At 31.2% G+C, this 17,360-nt stretch overlaps 2 protein-coding genes across 6 annotated transcripts in view; one reads left to right on the top strand and one right to left on the bottom strand.

Moving 5' to 3' along the window:
- LOC100165736 (zinc finger protein 28) overlaps positions 1 to 1,299 on the top strand; it is a 4,317-nt gene extending 3,018 nt beyond the window's left edge. For both annotated transcript variants that reach the window (XM_016801855.2, XM_001946965.5), the window contains 3 exons: positions 226 to 392; positions 714 to 974; positions 1,047 to 1,299. In XM_016801855.2, coding sequence (XP_016657344.1) covers positions 226 to 392; positions 714 to 974; positions 1,047 to 1,065 — 447 coding nt within the window. In that variant the 3' untranslated portion in view covers positions 1,066 to 1,299. The remainder of the gene's footprint in view (positions 1 to 225; positions 393 to 713; positions 975 to 1,046) is intronic.
- A 2,555-nt stretch (positions 1,300 to 3,854) lies between these two features.
- The window catches only part of LOC100163696, a 20,023-nt gene continuing 6,517 nt past the window's right edge, over positions 3,855 to 17,360 (bottom strand). For all 4 annotated transcript variants that reach the window (XM_003242300.4, XM_029490305.1, XM_029490306.1 and 1 more), the window contains 11 exons: positions 14,492 to 16,932; positions 11,335 to 11,573; positions 10,927 to 11,229; positions 10,639 to 10,849; positions 9,955 to 10,306; positions 9,762 to 9,871; positions 8,231 to 8,986; positions 7,999 to 8,097; positions 6,414 to 6,587; positions 5,779 to 5,889; positions 3,855 to 4,499 (listed from right to left, as the gene is read on the bottom strand). In XM_003242300.4, coding sequence (XP_003242348.1) covers positions 4,422 to 4,499; positions 5,779 to 5,889; positions 6,414 to 6,587; positions 7,999 to 8,097; positions 8,231 to 8,986; positions 9,762 to 9,871; positions 9,955 to 10,306; positions 10,639 to 10,849; positions 10,927 to 11,229; positions 11,335 to 11,573; positions 14,492 to 16,932 — 4,874 coding nt within the window. In that variant the 3' untranslated portion in view covers positions 3,855 to 4,421. The remainder of the gene's footprint in view (positions 4,500 to 5,778; positions 5,890 to 6,413; positions 6,588 to 7,998; positions 8,098 to 8,230; positions 8,987 to 9,761; positions 9,872 to 9,954; positions 10,307 to 10,638; positions 10,850 to 10,926; positions 11,230 to 11,334; positions 11,574 to 14,491; positions 16,933 to 17,360) is intronic.

The following is a 17,360-nucleotide window of genomic DNA, read 5'->3' as shown; positions in this document are numbered from 1 at the left end:
AAAAAATGGTTATTTTAAGGTCATTTTAAATTAAATTAAAAATTGAAAATCGACTTCCTAAGAAACCTAGATATTTTATCAATAAATTCAAACATGTATAAAAAATTTAAATCGGACATTCCGAAGTATGTGTAAATTACCATCACTTATTGGTCTAAAACGTATGAAAAATACGTGAGCTGCAGCCCCCTTAATAACTAATTTATCTGTTTGTTTGCATTATAGTGCACTTACACAACATTTTTGTATGATTCATTGAAACGTCACAAAAAATTGAAACACTGTGATCACACAGGAGCAAAATTTGTCTGCTCTGTTTGTTATCATGTGAGTGCTTCAAGACATGATATGAATGTACATTCATACACTCACGACAAAGTTAAATCATACATGTGAGTATTACAATGATCAACTTATCTATGAACACAAATTTGTTATGTTGTGTGCTTATAAGACGGAGACAACCCATACAGGTATAGTTTCCTCTTACGTTGTTTAATAAGATACCACTATGCACAATCAATGACTCAAATATTTAATTTTACACTTGTCTAATCTTAACAAGTCCCAATCAAGACCTCAAAATATGTAAACAATTGTTTTATTACATGTTTCATATTCAGTTTTTTTTTAGAAATTTATTTACAAGTCTTTTATTGTACATTTATTCAATAATTCAATTTTGTTTCTAATGTAATGTTTTTTTACTGAAGGTGTGAAGAATGTGGTTCAATGTTTGCTATTAAGAGCCGGTTGGTAACACATCAAAATACTGTACACAATGAACCTGTACACCCATGTCAAATTTGTGACAAATCATTTAAAACACTGACTCTGCTCAAGAGACATACAGTCATACACTCTCGTTACAAGCCTTATTGTTGTCCATTTTGCAACCATTCATCCAATAGCCAGAGCAACTTGACCAAACATGTACGGAAAATTCACTCCCAGAGCAATTTTTCTTACCATAAGTCAGTATTCGTTGCGACGACCATCACTTAAGATGCTGGACATGTAAAAATAATTATTTATTTTGTTTTCAGATTTATTAATGGAAAATAACACAAAATTATGATTTTTGTAAAATCCAGTCATTACCTTGTCCACGACAGACCTGAGTTAATTGTTAGTAATCTACCAATTCAAAACACCAAGATAGATCATTTTCTATGTATTTGTTAATGTTTTTATGACACAATGTTGTTCTTTTTCTTTTCATTGCCCTTATTAATTATTATATTATGTTTGACGCAACATAGGTACAAAATAAATATAAATATAATTTTTATATTCTAACTTATTATTTTATTCTAAATTATATTATATAACGTAAAATAACCTTACCTTAACCATCAGCAGACAGCAGTTACTAGCTTATTATTTAGCTTCTTTAAGATTGATGTTTGTCTTGATCTTCTAACGTATGAATGAATGTATAATACCACCAAAAGTGATATGTGATTTTATAGTTTTGGAATTTGGAATTTGTCTTAAGTTAATGTATCTTTGTACTTCTAAAATTCTCAATGCATATTTTTCCCCATTGGTGATATTTATACTATTCTAATGTTGTTTATATTCGATATATCATTATTTTACTTTATGCTCTCAATATAATTTCTACATTTAATGTAATCTTTTTCAACCTATACATTTTCTTTTTATATAATATATTGTACTCTATTTGGTATGAGTAATGTGTGTGTGGGGGCAATATCTATTTTATATCGGCTTGACTTCACAACTAACATACAGATTGTTGACTTGGTGAAATTACGAAAAGACGTTACCCGATTTCCGACAACAAAAACTTGTCAAAGTGCGGTACAGTTCTTAACCTGAACAGTATATCTTTTAACTGCTAATATTTTGTTTATATACTACATCCCAATAAAAATAAGTCATATGTACATTGTACGTAGGTGACAAGTGCAGAACTTCCATGACTCTTGAGCATAAAATAATATAATGAATTAATTGACAAAATGGTTTTAAAAGAAGTAAATTGAATACAATATACCAATATTATTAACAATCAAAAATTGTTTTGAGACCATATTTTTACTTCATGCTACAAGCACAGAATAGATGAAATTCTATGCTATAAATCACAAAATATGATAAATATAAAAAAAATTATTTTTATCAGCTTGAACTGGGAAAAAAAAGTATGTGTACCTGAATATTTAAATGTCTTATTTAATTCAAGCAATGATTTTATAAGACCTGTATAGGTAATATAACTAATACATTTTGAAAGTTCAAGTATTTTTTTAGTGTTACAAAAGAATACCTTACTTAGCCAACAAAAATGTATTGGGTTGTGCAAAAGTACTTGATACCGCCTTTAGTGAGAGCCAATGCTATTACATATAACTTATTTAGCCCAAATTCATTCTATTCTAATGCATTTTCTGTAGTATGAGTGAGTGCAATGAATTTTTAAAACAACTGACGAAAAATAATTATTACTTATTACTCATTATTTACTTTTATTGCTACAATAAAGTGAACCTATTCAAACTATTAAAAAATGGTCAGTTACTTGTATAGTATAATTGATCAATTTCAGTTAGGAAAAAAAAATTAAAATAAGTACTGATATTATAATCATTATAAGAAGTGATGGGTGGTAGCCTCACTATAAAGAAAAAAAATGTCTACAATCCACTGTGTGCATTACACAATCAAAATAAAATCGTAATCAAAATGTAGTCTAAAAATTAAAAATAAAGTACCAATTTTTAATCAAAATATTGCAAAAATATTACGAAATTAAAGCACCTAGTAAATAATTAAATAATGACATCTATGAACATTCGGATGCGGTTATGGTGTCTAAAATCAACTACCACTTACCAGTCCTAATTGCAAACCACAATCCATAAACTTTTAATAGTTTTCATTAATAGAACCATTGATAAGAAAAATTAACAGTTTTATATTTTAGGTAATTAAATGGTGGTGCACCAAAATGTATTGGACCAATCATGGGTTAATTAAATAGCAAACGCTACAATTATATATCAACGGTGGAAAGGAAAAACGGCATAAGCGACATTTTATACATTTTACAGGAGAGCCAAACAAGCGTTTTTTCTGCTTTTTTTTTAACTTTTAAAGCCGTTTAAAAAAATTTCATTGAATTTTCACCAATTTTTTTAGATAATTGTATTCTAAATAAGTTGGTAACATGATAAATCAAGAATTGTTATTATTTTTGCCTGTAATGTTAATTTATATACTTTTTTGGTGCTTACGCCTTATTCTTGTTATTAATCTGAATTTTGCTAGTTACAACCAGCATAATAATAATAATCATAATATTATTATAATTTTATTCTATTCTGTTTATTTAAAAATGAACAAAATAAAATTTATAGATATTATCAATAATTATAATAACCAACAATAATTAAAACCGATAAAAATATTTAAAATTATTATAAATAGCTATAGTGGTTACGCTCAAAAATATTGTTTTGTCGCTTAAGCCTGTTATTTGGGGGTTAATCTTTAATTTGTTAAATGGCATTTACGACTTGCAACTATCGATTATTTTATTATTGAATATAACTTCGTCAATAATCAACATATCGATAATCAGGTGAGCACAATTGATACAGAATTATGTTGTTTACGCCTTAAAAAAACAAATTTTGTCAAAAACGTCGTTTACGCCCTTTTTCCTTTCCACCGTCGATATATTATTTTAAATAATGTGGATGAATAATATTATATAAAAAGGGCATTTTATTTAAATGATGCCTAAAAAATAGTTGTATTCAGCCGAGAGAATATAGGGTAGAGGTGGAAAATTATAGTTTTACTGAGGATGACAAGACAAACAATTATATTTTCAATAATACTAATCGCATTTATTATTATTTTTTTGTTTTTTTACTAGACTCTTCAGACATCATTGATTTTTAAGAGTAACCAGTCAACATTTCGTTTTGCAACATAATGAATTGTACACAAATAAAACTATTCGAGCACGCAAACACGTAAGTTTGATAAAATACTATTATTAAATCTATTAAGTACAAAAATTTGCTAAACGGATAATTAACAAATTTCTGAGACCACATGAACACAATTTTTGTACAAATGTAAAAAATTAAAATAATATTGTAATAATAAATAATAATAATAAAAAAAATTAAATCACAAAATGTTGGAACAAATGAGAAAATAAAAAAAAATAAAAATTAAGTCTTGAAATTTACTCTCTAGGAAGAGTATAATAATATAATATGATCGAACACACTCAACGGCAATATAACTTGATATAATGTCTTTAGAAAAAGACCTATGAGATTTTTTTAGTTTTATTCAATTAATGTTTGTAGTTAAAAAAATTAATTTTTTGTTATTTAAATATACAAAAGTATATGTATCTAATCCAGGAATTATCATCAACTTCTGGTAGATGTCTTCTTTTTTTTCGAATCAATCCTTTCACGAAGTTTTATTAATATCATATCCAAATCAGTCTGAAATACAAAAAAAAAAAAAAAATCAAAAACAAGTCATAGTGTAAATAAAGTATTAATTCATTGTATTATAATTTTTTCATACTACTTATATGAATATTTATTATGTTATGGTGATGACAATGTTCCAAAAAGTTTATGCTGTGGTCTAAACCCTATTTACAATACTACCTTACTACCAATTTCACATGGACCATGCTAGTATACACATTTTACAATAGTGTATAAATAATATCATAAATATTATGATATATTAATATTTTTATGATCCTGTTAATTTATTACCCATACTCCTATAAAAATTTGAGGCTGCAACAGGTAGTCATAGGGATCGGCCCACTGTTATGTTATGTTATGTTATTTATTATTTATAAACGGGTAAGAACCCTTTAGAACATTAGAAAAATAGTACAGCATGTAATATTAATTACATAAAATAAGAAATAAAACTAAAACATTAACCAAATACATAACAACTAAGATACATTATAAAAATAATAATTACAAATAACAGATACGACACTAAGTTAATAATAAAATTACAAATGATTAACAGCAGAAGTTAATGCTACATAAACATTGTGTTCAAAAACATGGTGCGACGAAAAAAAGATGTAGAGCTATAATTAGTGTTATAAGACAATGAGATATGAATCATAAATCAAATGAAATATGATTTTACTATCAAAAATACTGGATTTTCGGTTATATTGGCTAGTTATTTATGTGATACAATAATAAAATATATTAATACATTTTGTCATATAAGTGTAAATCTTATATTGATATTTTACCAATTTACAAATACAACCACACCAAAAACAATCTCAAATTTATCTCAAGAAGTCGCCACACTAGCATTTATTGTCTTCATCTTACCAATGTACAACAAAAAATTTGTGTTCAGCAGTTCCAATTTTGTAAAATGACCTTTAATAGTATAGTGAATACTGAATTGACCTATGAACAAAATTAAAAGTAAGTTTTGAGATATTTTACACTCATAACTTTCTTGAAAAGTAAAATATCACAAAAATACTGAGAAGATAATAGGTCAATTCACTCTATTCTTAAACGTTACTACATAAAATTGGAACTGCTGAATCCAAATTTGTTATCTCATATTTTTGTTAGACTGAGACACCACATCCAGGTCCTTTCAAAGATGTTAGTCAAGTAGTTTAAATAAAGGTATATATTTTAAAGGGCACAATTTAAGGTTTTATGAAGTTGTTGCCACTATCCCTATAAAAAAAAGGTTTGCCTCATTGTTCCTCACCTCGTCAAAAGTGTACAAAAACTTGCAATACTTGAGTTGATTGTGTTTTTTTGATAAAATCTCAATGCCATGTCTCAGACAATAGTCACAGTCTTCATGCGAGTTGTTCACCTGTGCAAACAAAAAAATTAGCTTGTTATATCTTCATATTTACATACCTATTTAAATAATATTTAATTTTGAGCTTTTGGTATACAGAATGAGCTAGAAGTCCTCAATCAAACTTTGACATTTACAGATTTCTTTTGTCATACTTCAATCTTAGTCCATTCAATTTAAAAGTACGTACTTAGTTTTAAGCATTTATTATTTTTAGAATATAGTTTTGGGGAGGGGAAGACTTTTCGAAAAAAATCTGGCTTTAAGCAGGCTGTGTACTTGTTTAACCAGGACTTTGAAGTATAATGAAAAGAGTACCTAAACATTTTGATAATATTATTTAGTACAATTATTGTAGCCAGTATGACTTATATGCGTAGAAACATTTCCAAAAATAATTAGTTTCACAACATGAATATAACATTTATAATTTATAAAAAAAAGTTACAATTGTAAAAGTACAAGTGTCTTACAGTTCACTAAACAAATTGTATTTATGATAATATTAATAACAATAATATTGCAGTTTATGTTACCATTGATATGTAAAGAATTGAATGGCACACGTCACACTCATAGTCATCATTATGCTCATTTGATTTGGACGTTGTGGGCCGAATACGTTCAGACGTTTTTAGGCCCAAATCCTCCACCAGCTGACTCCGAAGCGCTACTTCACAGTCTCTCATGTTGCTCAACATGTTTAGAAGCTGTAGACACGGAAACAAGTTAAAACTCAAATACAATAATTATTGGGGAAAAATTAGTTGTACTGCTTAAGCTTTTGATTTTTAAGTTCTCTATGTGTGGTTGGCCATCCAGTACTTCCATTGCTCTTTAATGAATTATATACAATAAAATACACATAACAAAAATCATAGAAAGATGTGATTTTGAGCATTTTGATTGATGTACTATTTCTAACTTAACCTTATTGAAACTATTTCATATATTATTTATTTATTTATTTTATCAATTTACATCTTAAATATGAATAAAATTTATTCATAATGTAGTATAGTGGTAGAACTATAATAAGAAAAAAAATTTCAAGGCAACTTTTCTGGTACCTATATCACTCCTTGCCGATACCATAGAAAAGGTGATATTTCCTAAACATTGCCAAAGGAATACAAAACTATTAATAATCAGTGTTGGGAATAGATAACTAATAATTTATCTAAATAAAGATAAAGATGACTGTAATAATTTTTATCTAGATACAGATAAAGATAATTAAACTAAATTTTATCTAGAATTTATCATGAAATTATCTCATATTTATCTAGATAAAAATGTACTCATTTTTATCTAGATAAAGATAAAAATGAGATAATTTCATGTTTGATTTTGAAAATATTCAGGATACCTATACTTGAGTCTACAGGTAAAAAAAAAAATAATTTAAAATTTTTTTAAGCAGAGGACAGAGGTCGTACAGATCGGTTAAGCGATAACTGAAATACCGGGAATTCTAATAGGGTTTTATAAATATTAAATTGTTATAAATTACAAATTATTATAATATTATTATGCTTGTGAGTCCAATATCCATGAATGTTGGTTTATTTTTGTCGGTTTTAAACAATAATTATTTTTCATACTTTGTACACAATTCTATACCCGTATCAGCTAATGAGACCATCATCATTCGGTGGTGGCCAGCGGGCAGCAGGGATAGATGTTTTTGCTTTTGCTATTATTAGTAATTGTTCTTTTAATCTTACATACTACATGCCCAAAACATATTTCTATTTTTGGGTTTTCTCATTGTTTACGATGTAAAACTCCAGACTAACAATGAATAAATATTAAAATCATGGTATTAGAATGCATATTACTAAACATGTTTTCTATGTAATAAATGAAAAATAGAAAAATGTAAAAATAAAATAATAAAAATATTTTAAATTTTCAAATTTTTTTTTAGTTCATTTAAATAAATTATCTAGATAAGTACTCATAGATAACTAGAATTTTATCTAGGTGAAGATAAAGATAACTGAGTAGAAATTTATCTAGATAAGATAAAAGATAAATAATTTTTATCTAGATAAATTTATGTAGATATTTCCCACCACTGTTAATAATAGGTATACTATTATGGACAAGTCAACTTACTTGTTTCAATATTTTTTGAGGTGTACGCGAATCCGTGGACATGTTTATAAGAAGCTTTTCAAACGAAAAGGCAGCGGGTTCACAATTCTTTTGCAAGTCCTGAAACCGTATAATACAAATCAGTTAGGTTGTGCAATAGGTTGAGCTTGATTTTTGAATATAATTTTGTTGAAAATCAATAATATTTGTTGGCGGTGGAATAATTAACAAAATTAAAAAAATATATTTATACCTGGAAAGTCTTCTCGGCGCTGTCAAGCCAACCGGGCTGTGTGAAGTACACACTCTCGGATATAACATAACCAGTGGATACATTACACGTGTAAGCACGTGGCATGACAATGAGGAACTGGCCTGGTTTTTGCACGGTCCGGGTGAGCGTGACGCCGTGATCAAGTAACCGGCTGGGGGGCACCATGCCGCTGTCCGCGGCCAGCCATGTGTGATGATTCTGACCTTCAGCCACGGCCCGGGGAAGCAGGCGCTTCATGGCCGCCCGGAAAAGGTCGCTCTGGCTGGATGGCACGCCGTACCATACCTTTTCGGCGCCGGTATGCAGGTACTCGATCCATGGCAACCCATGTGGATCTTTGTACCAGCAACATGCCGAGAACACCATACCCATGTGTATGGTGGGCACAGTCATGCCCATCACCGGGCCTAGCGACTTGAGCACAGACTCCGGGTTGTTAGTGAGCACCTTTAGGTTCCACGGGTGTTTGGTAAACGTGGCCGTCTTGGTTGTCGGGAATCCATAGCCCTCAGCACCCGAATCGATCGAACCGGACAATACACATATGTGGTTTTTCCTGTCCTGCACGTTTTTCCAGTAGAGCGACTCGACATCTTCGGCCCGAACCGCTGCCACAGTTGACGTCGATAATGAGTGGCCGCCTGACGGTTGTTGTTGTTGCTGCTGTTCCTTGAACCACATGGCAACAGTGTTGCGCGCTACCCGGTAATAAGCGCTCAAAGCGATACTTCGACCCTTTACACACGAATAGTGAACAAAAAATCAAACATTAATATTTTTCACTTAAAACACTTGTTTTTTTTTATTGTTTATAATTTATAAAGGGTAGAAGTAGACAAAATGTGGTAGAATAGTTTGAGATGATTGTAATGTTATGAGGAGATGATTTGGAGGTACTGAGGGCCGTTTAACATGGGTTCATATTATGATACGCGACGGATCGTTTATGCACGTTTTCAGTTATATTGATTAAATTTATACGTGCCACTCCAATGATATGGTAGCGCACGTATAGACTTAGTCAATGTAAAAAAAAAAACGTGCATATACGCTAAGTCACGTGCACACCCATGTGAAACGGCCCTAAGAGTAGATATGGAAATCAATGTAGAAGGAATGAAGGAGAGAAAGATCATAGAAGAATTAATAGACATAATAGAGAATTACACAAATTAAATAAAAATAGCTGGTATATATAAATATGAGGTGGGGGGAGGGAGCAAGGCTCTGTGGAGATGGTCAACCCCAAATAGTTTGGAGAAAAAGGCAAAACAGAAGAAGATTATATTATAGAATACAATTTTTTTCTGTAGAACTTCAAACAATTTCACAGCCCTGTTAATTATATTTAAAGCAAATGTTTTGTAACAATTTACTATCAATTAAACAAATGGAGATGTTTAGGCAAGATTATTTTGATTTTATGTTTTTATACTTTCAGACAATTTACTCTAATGTACAAGAAGTATTATTTTAGTATATGGTATACTGCCATTACTTAGTAACATACTTTTGCTATACAATCGTTGACATCTTCATACAACTCATCATCAGTGTCGCCTTTCTTGCAGATCTGTTTCCACTCTTTGTCCACTTCTGCGATTAATTTTTGTCGTTCGTCTAAGAAAATTGAATAAAACCGGAGTTTTAGAGAAGACAGTCAACCAGACATTTTGAGCGGACCTTGACTAGTATAGACTTACCGTGAGAGAGTGTGTCATACGGCAATAGATATTTGCAGTAAATGTCATCAAGTTTGGTGACACGGTCTTGAGCACTCTTCGGAATCTTCATCAGGTCGGCGACACGACACCACTTGTCCAGTTCTATCACTTCCTTGAGTCCGCCAAGCTCCTGTACAGTATGGTACAGCTTCGGTAAATCTAATTCCATGCCACCGATGAGCGGCGGGTTGGATAAGACTATTGACTGTGTTTCCAGGTACTTTTTCATGGCCATCATTTCGCGGACGTTTGGGCCCCAACGGTTCATCATTTTGTGCACGTACTGGTTGTACGCTGTGAAACGCATGTCGTCGCTGACTTTGCATTCCGGCTGCGGTAGAAGAATAAGTGCAATCGTCAATAAATTTCATTGAATGATTTTGAATAATTATTATAATAAATTGTAGTTAAGTACTAACCCTAAACTCAAAATAAGAATATTTAAATTTTTGTTTTTGTGTTTCTTATAAAAATGTGATAGCCGGATAATAATTATTATATTAATAGTTTTAAAAACGAGTTTAAAGAGCGAGTACATATTTAGAAACTAAAGATTTACATTTTTTGGGTGGAATACTGGTAGAGATACACTGTATTACCTATATTATATTGCATGATTAACAGGTCTAATATAATATATACAATATAATATATTATACAGACCTTGAAACTGGGCGGCGGCACGACTCTGCATATACCATACTTTTGAGCAATGGGTTTAACAATTTCAAAATATTCTAATGGATCCTTGAAGTCTTCTTCAGATGGATAAAATGTCGGCGCATCCAACATGTGAGCATGTTCTTTAGCTAATTTTTTTTTTGAAACAACTTTCTCGCTGGACTTTCTCTTATTATTAACTTGTTTTTCAGTCCTTAAAATTAAAACCAATTAATACCCTAGTATATTTATATGCACAATTAAAACCATGCGCTCTGCAATGACACCTACTTTTTATGTTTCTTGTTATTAGTGACGGATGACAATTTTTTAGATTCCTTAGCAGAAGTAATGGCAGTAGTAGTAGAATTAGTTGTAGTAGTGATTTGTTGTATTCGTTTCTTATCATCTTTCGTTTCCGGGATTTGTGGCTGCGGCGGTAACGGTAACACTTGTTTCGAAGTTGAGGGGGTACACTTTGGGGGCTGAATGGTTCTAGTAGTTGGTTGCACAGTACCGACGGGAGTTGTGCTGTTGGTAATTTTCGTCGTGCACAGAGGTTTGATTTTCCGCTCGGGTTTTGGCGATATGGAACTGTATACAAATAAATTAAAAATTGTAATGAATACAAATAACTAATAATAATAAAACTTGGGTGCAGAACTAATCAAACTATATTTGCTTTAATTGTTTACACACCTGACTGGTATCGTAGATGCCGGGGGTTTGGTTACTAGCTTAGCGCTCATCACTAATTTTTTTTGAGGTCCTTCCGTGCCAAGCTTGACTGTGACGCCCTGAATCATCGGCTGTGCTCGAACACCGGCCGGTAATGGGATGTAAAAAAGACGTCCATCTTCGCTATCAACGTCCGTTGTTGTTGATGACACGGTGGACTGATGAGATTTTTCTTCCATAGAATCGTTTTCAATACTCACCTACACCAGAAGAACAAAGTGGATAAGTAATTTCGATTTTAGATTCTGAGTGGAGAGATGTATGTATTAGTTGTACAATGATGTGTTTTAAATTTTTGTCTAAGTACAGTGTATACGTTTTATAATATTCAGAAAAATATTTTCTTACTTCTTAAAATATCTTCAAAATCAAAAGTAGTTTCTGATAGGAAATTGGATACAGTAGGTGATTAAGGTGTAAAAGATGAAAAGTGAAAAATCGTACTTTTTAAAATATTTGGGAAAACAAACAAAAAACAGATTTTAGTGAAACCATGTTTTTGACGTAATTTGTCAAAAACAAAGTATAATAGTTACAGTCGTTACATGAGAAATTGAGTTTGAACGCTCATAAAAATTTAATTTGTCATTCTGGTAGACATTTTTAGATTCGGAGTGGAACGAGGAATGTATTGATTTTACAATGATGTGTGTTTTTTTATTTTTTTTGTGTCTGTGTACACGATAAGTAGTCGAAATAATGCTACGATTTTCAACTTCAGTATCTTGTTCGATCAGAAAGTGAATATCGTTGGTGCATTGGGGAGGTCAAAATTTAAATTTCCCAGTAGTTTTCAAAAGCGCAGAGAAAAACAAAAGAAAAATTAAGGAAAAACGGGAATTTTTACGCAAAATCGATTTTTCACAAAATTGAATTTGGTTTTTGGTGTAACTTTAAAAAAAATGACCGTAGATACATGAAATTTTGACTGAATGTTTATCTTAGCATTTTCTATACACCATAACATTTTCATTTATTTTGAGCTCTTTCCATTTTTTTTTAGTTTTTTTTCTAAAAATATCAATAAAATTTTATTTGTTGGATAAAAAAGCTTGAAAATTTAATAGAAGGCTCCTAGTATATTGTTTCAAAGGCAGATGAACAAAATTAAAAATCGTTAGTCACAGTTTTTTTTTTATAAGCATTTAAAGTTCAAAAAATGACAAAATATGGAAAAATCACGAAAATTTGCAAATTATATCGAGTTAGAAATTTAGAAATTCATAAAAATTTTTCTTTTTAAATCTAAGATATGAAAATGTAATACAAGATTCCTTATAAGATTATCTACCTTTATCAAACAAAAAATATCTATAAGAAAGTCAAATTAAATTTTTATGATCGTTTGAAATTCAAATTTTTACAACAATGGATATTCACTCGATTTCTCATGTAGCGATTTCCTTATTTTGTTGTAATTCAAAAACGAATAACTGCAGATACATGAAAATTTTACTGAATGTTTATATTAGCAGTTCCATATGCACTCATACAATTTTGAAAATATTTTGACTCTTTTTGAGCTGTTTACGGACATGTAAGTTTTCAATTTTTTAGTTTTTTTTTCTATAAATATCAATAAAGTTTATCTGTTGGGCCAAAAAGTGTATAAATTTAATACATAGCTCGTGATATATTGTTACAATATCAGTTGAAAAATATAAAAAATACATTGGCACAATTTTTTTTTATAAGCATTTAAAGATCAAATTTTGATAAAATTTATCAAATTTTAATTTGAAAAATTATTTTGTAGTTAAAAATTTATAAAATGTTCGATTTTTGTATCTAAGAATTGAAAATTTAAAACAAGATTCCACGTAAGTAGTTAATTCTGTTACCAAAAAATACATTTACACAGTTTATTTTTATAGTCATTTTAAGTACAAATTTGGACGAAAATACATATTAAAAACCTAGGATAACTATTTTAGTTATTTTGTTGTGATTGTATAATATTATTCGTGGGTACTTGAAACTTCTAAAGTATACTATTATATATCTTTGATAGTACCACGGTTTTTTGTTTATGTATAACGCGTTATAAGTACCTAATAGATATTATGATATGATTAATTTGGAATTTATTATAGGTACCTATGATAGGTCAATTTTTTTTTAATACCATAGATAAGTATATAATATATGTCTAATACATAGACTGATATACCGTCTCCGCTCAGAATCGTTTTTCTTATACAGTGATATTATATCATTGAATTCAAATTTAATACTGTCCATTATACAGTGACCCACTTCTAACCTACTGTACAGCAGAGCGACATCCACTTACCCACCTTTTTTTAAAAATAAAGGTAGTCAAACTTCTGATGAAACTTGTATTATATTTTCATATCTTAAATTTAAAAAGAAAAATGTTGATGAATTCCTACCTCAAAATAATATGCAAATTTTCGTGATTTTACGTATTTTCCAAAATCTGAACTTTAAATGGTTATAAAAAAATTGAAAATATACATTTTTAATATTCTTCAACCACCATTGTAACAGTATATTGGAAGTTTTGTATTAAATTTTCAAACTTTTTGACCTAACGAATAAAATTTTATTGAAATATATAGAAATAAAACCTAAAAAAAAATTGGAAACTGAAAATGTCCGTAAACAGCCCAAAACATTTTGAAAATTGTATGATGTATAGAAAATGCTAATCATTCCATGAAAATTGCACTGTCAATTGTTTTCGAGTTACACCAAAAACCAAAATCGGTTTTGTGTAAAAATTCCCGTTTTTCCATAATTTTTCTTTGTTGTTCCCGGCGCATTTGAAAATTACTTTTAATTTTCACCTCCTCAATACACAAACTATATTCGCTTTCCCATCGAAAAAAATACTGAAGTTGAAAACCGAAGCATTATTTCGACTACTTATCGTGTACAGACAAAAAAAAACCTACTGTATCGATTTATTGTAATATAGTATGTCCGGGTTGCTGCGATCAGAATTATTTTTCATCGTACATAATGATTTATCATTGAATTCAAATTTAAGCTCTACTCAATGATACACTTTACAGCTTATGTAACAAATCGAGTTCCCTTATTTTAGATTCTGAGCGGAGCGACGAATGTAATTTTATTTGTATCGTATACTTACAGCGATTGACGTGTTGGGCGAAACTGTCCTGGACTTTGCGGGCGATTGGGGTTTATTCCGACGGAAAGGGGTGCTGGCTATCGGCAAGTCAGGTTGGAAAGCGTAAACACTCGTCTCGTTATCAGGTGAGAAGGCATCGGAACTGTTTCCGCTACATGACTGGGTGGTAGACAGCCGCCGCTGGTGGAATATCTTCTTCTCCGGACTCTGATCGTCCGAAGACGACACGTCTCCCACGAAGTCTTTGCGTATTTGTGGTTGTTTTTCTAGGCTGATGGGCACTGCCATAGTCGCTGTTACAGCCGACGAGGATCGTTTTTCAAATTTCAAATCATACTTCGTACTGCTCAATATAGTCGTTTTAGCTAAATACGAGGCGTTGTTAGGCGCTGATGCCAGCACATTCTTTTTGCAATCCAACATTTCTATAGTTTTCGATTCGCCACAGCAAATCGTTTGGTATTTATATGAAGGTTCAGATTTCTTTTCAGCGATACCATTCACTGGTGATGGCTGAAGAGTGTTTTTCAATGAATTGGCCGTTATTTCTTTTGTACCACCATTATTTCCGCTGCCATCAATACCATCAGTGCATGTCTTTGGTAGCGGTATTTGATTGTCATTTTGTTTCTTTTTAGTCCAAGCAATCAAATTGTTACCGACCGAAACAGCGGATGAGACGATTCCATTTTTCGGTAATTTGACATTTTTGAACGCCCGTTTCCAAGACGCGGCCAAATCATTTTTATCGTTTGCCCCGGACGAGCTGCTACCACGCGCCAAGTTTACAATTTTTACGGTGCGACTTTCAAACGCCGGTGGCGTCAGCGTCTGCACCGTAGGCTTCTCGTCTCCGCTGATATCTGGCGGAACGTACTTTACAAAGCTGCTATCCCCAGGCGCCGGCATCTTGTTTAAAAGCTGTCTACTGGACACATACGGTTCATTAAACCTAGGCAGGGCGCTACAAATTTCGGATAACACGGAAAGGCCATCATCTTGTTTAAACCTGTTGTCCAACTGGAAGTTTTTACCGGCGAAGTATTCAGGTATGGTGATCTTGATCTCTTTCTGCTGCCCTAAGAAAAGATCTTTCGCTATGGTTTGGAACACCATGTTTTCCACTTTTTCTACTTTGTTTAATGGCACTATCATAGACTCGGTTTTCTCTACCTTGTCAACAACCATAACCACGTTTTCTACTTTTTCAGTGGTCACGTTGACGTTTTCTTCTTTTGGCACTGCAACTACGTTCTCCGTTTTGGAAAATTTTTCCAACTCTTGATTGTTTTTCAACAATTCGTTATTTACTGAATTAACTTCATTAGCTGCCTTTTTTTCCACCACAATACTACAGCTCAGTAAATTTTTTTCAATCACGCTCATTTCAACATGTTTTTCTTTTGCGTTGCCTAGTGCATTTTTTGTCACAGCTGAACCATTGTTGCTTTCCGCCGTTGGTGTCGACGTCACTTTATCGGCAGATTTCTCAGCACCCTCACAAGCGGTAGGTTTGGCATCGAAATTTGCGGCCATGCGTTCTAAAAGCTCTTCTTTTGTTTGACTAGTAATACCACTAAACATGGAAGACGACGAGGACGTCACTGACGACGATGATGTAGACCGTTTTTTTTTATTGTTGTTATTATTATACAAATCTAAATTGGATTTTTTCTTGTCTGAAGAGTTTTCTTTTTTTGTCGACTGCTGCTTAGGGGGTGGCACTTTTTTTCCGGCGTTTTTAGAACCAATGCCGGTAGTTTTTGGTTCTTTAGTAATTACTAAGATTTCAGTCTTATTTTTTGACGATCTTTCATTTTTTTTATCGACAGCAGTATTTTTAATATTCTTGATTTCTAGCTCTTTGTCACGTTTTAATAAAATACTTTTTGACTTAGTTTCAGAAAGATTTTTTTTCACTTCAGAATCATTATTCAAATCTTTATTCGGTTTCAAGTCAGTCTTATTGATTTTAAGATTTTTTTTAACAGATTCGTCAGTACTTAACTTATATTTTTGAGATTTTGATTCCCCTGCCACAGTTATCGTTTTGGTCGACGGTTTAGAAGCTTCACATTTTGTCACCTCTATAACAGGTTCACATTTCATGTCGTCCTCATCCGAATCAGTCATGATATAATCATCTAACATGGTAGAGGAACGTCGAGGCCTCAGATTTCTTTTAAACGATGTTGTTCCGCTGTTTTCATTAAAATTAATCGTCTCTATAATATCTTTCATCTTCTTCTTTTCCTGAGTTTTCACATCAACCTTTTTTTTTAACTTATTAACCTTATTTTTGTCAGTTAATTTAGTCTTTTTAGTATCAGTTCCTTGTAATAGTGGTTTATCATCCTTTTTTTCACATATCTGTTGTTTTACTAGTTGTTTTTCAATTTTGTTTTGCTTGGAAAACACCTTCAATTCACGTTCTCGTTGTTCTGAAAAATATTTCATTTTTTTTTAATGTTTCTATTAGCGAGTTTGTAAGTAAATCTTCAAAATCTGAATCTTCTAATTAACTATCAAAAACTAATAAACTTATTATTTTTATCTTAATACGTCTAACTTACAGGGGCGGATCCAGAAATTTTCTGAGGGGGGGGCGCACATTTTTAGGACATTTAATTATATTGGTCTTCGGATTTTTTGTAGTTATACCATTTAATTCCATTGAAGTTAAAATTGTATAATGATAATAATAAATGAATATTCTTTAAATACTACATACTAACTATAAATGTATTACCAATTTCTGAGTTCTGTTAAGTTCATCTTAACTACATTTCTATTTTATAAGTTGTTTAATGTTTTGTATTAAGAGGACGTCGCACCCGCATGTGTTGCCTCCGTCTTACATACGTACGTT

This window comes from Acyrthosiphon pisum, chromosome A2 (assembly GCF_005508785.2).
Source record: "Acyrthosiphon pisum isolate AL4f chromosome A2, pea_aphid_22Mar2018_4r6ur, whole genome shotgun sequence".
NCBI lineage: Eukaryota > Metazoa > Arthropoda > Insecta > Hemiptera > Aphididae > Acyrthosiphon > Acyrthosiphon pisum.
Note: the sequence above shows the minus strand (reverse complement) of the source record. Positions and strands in the feature narration are given on the sequence as shown.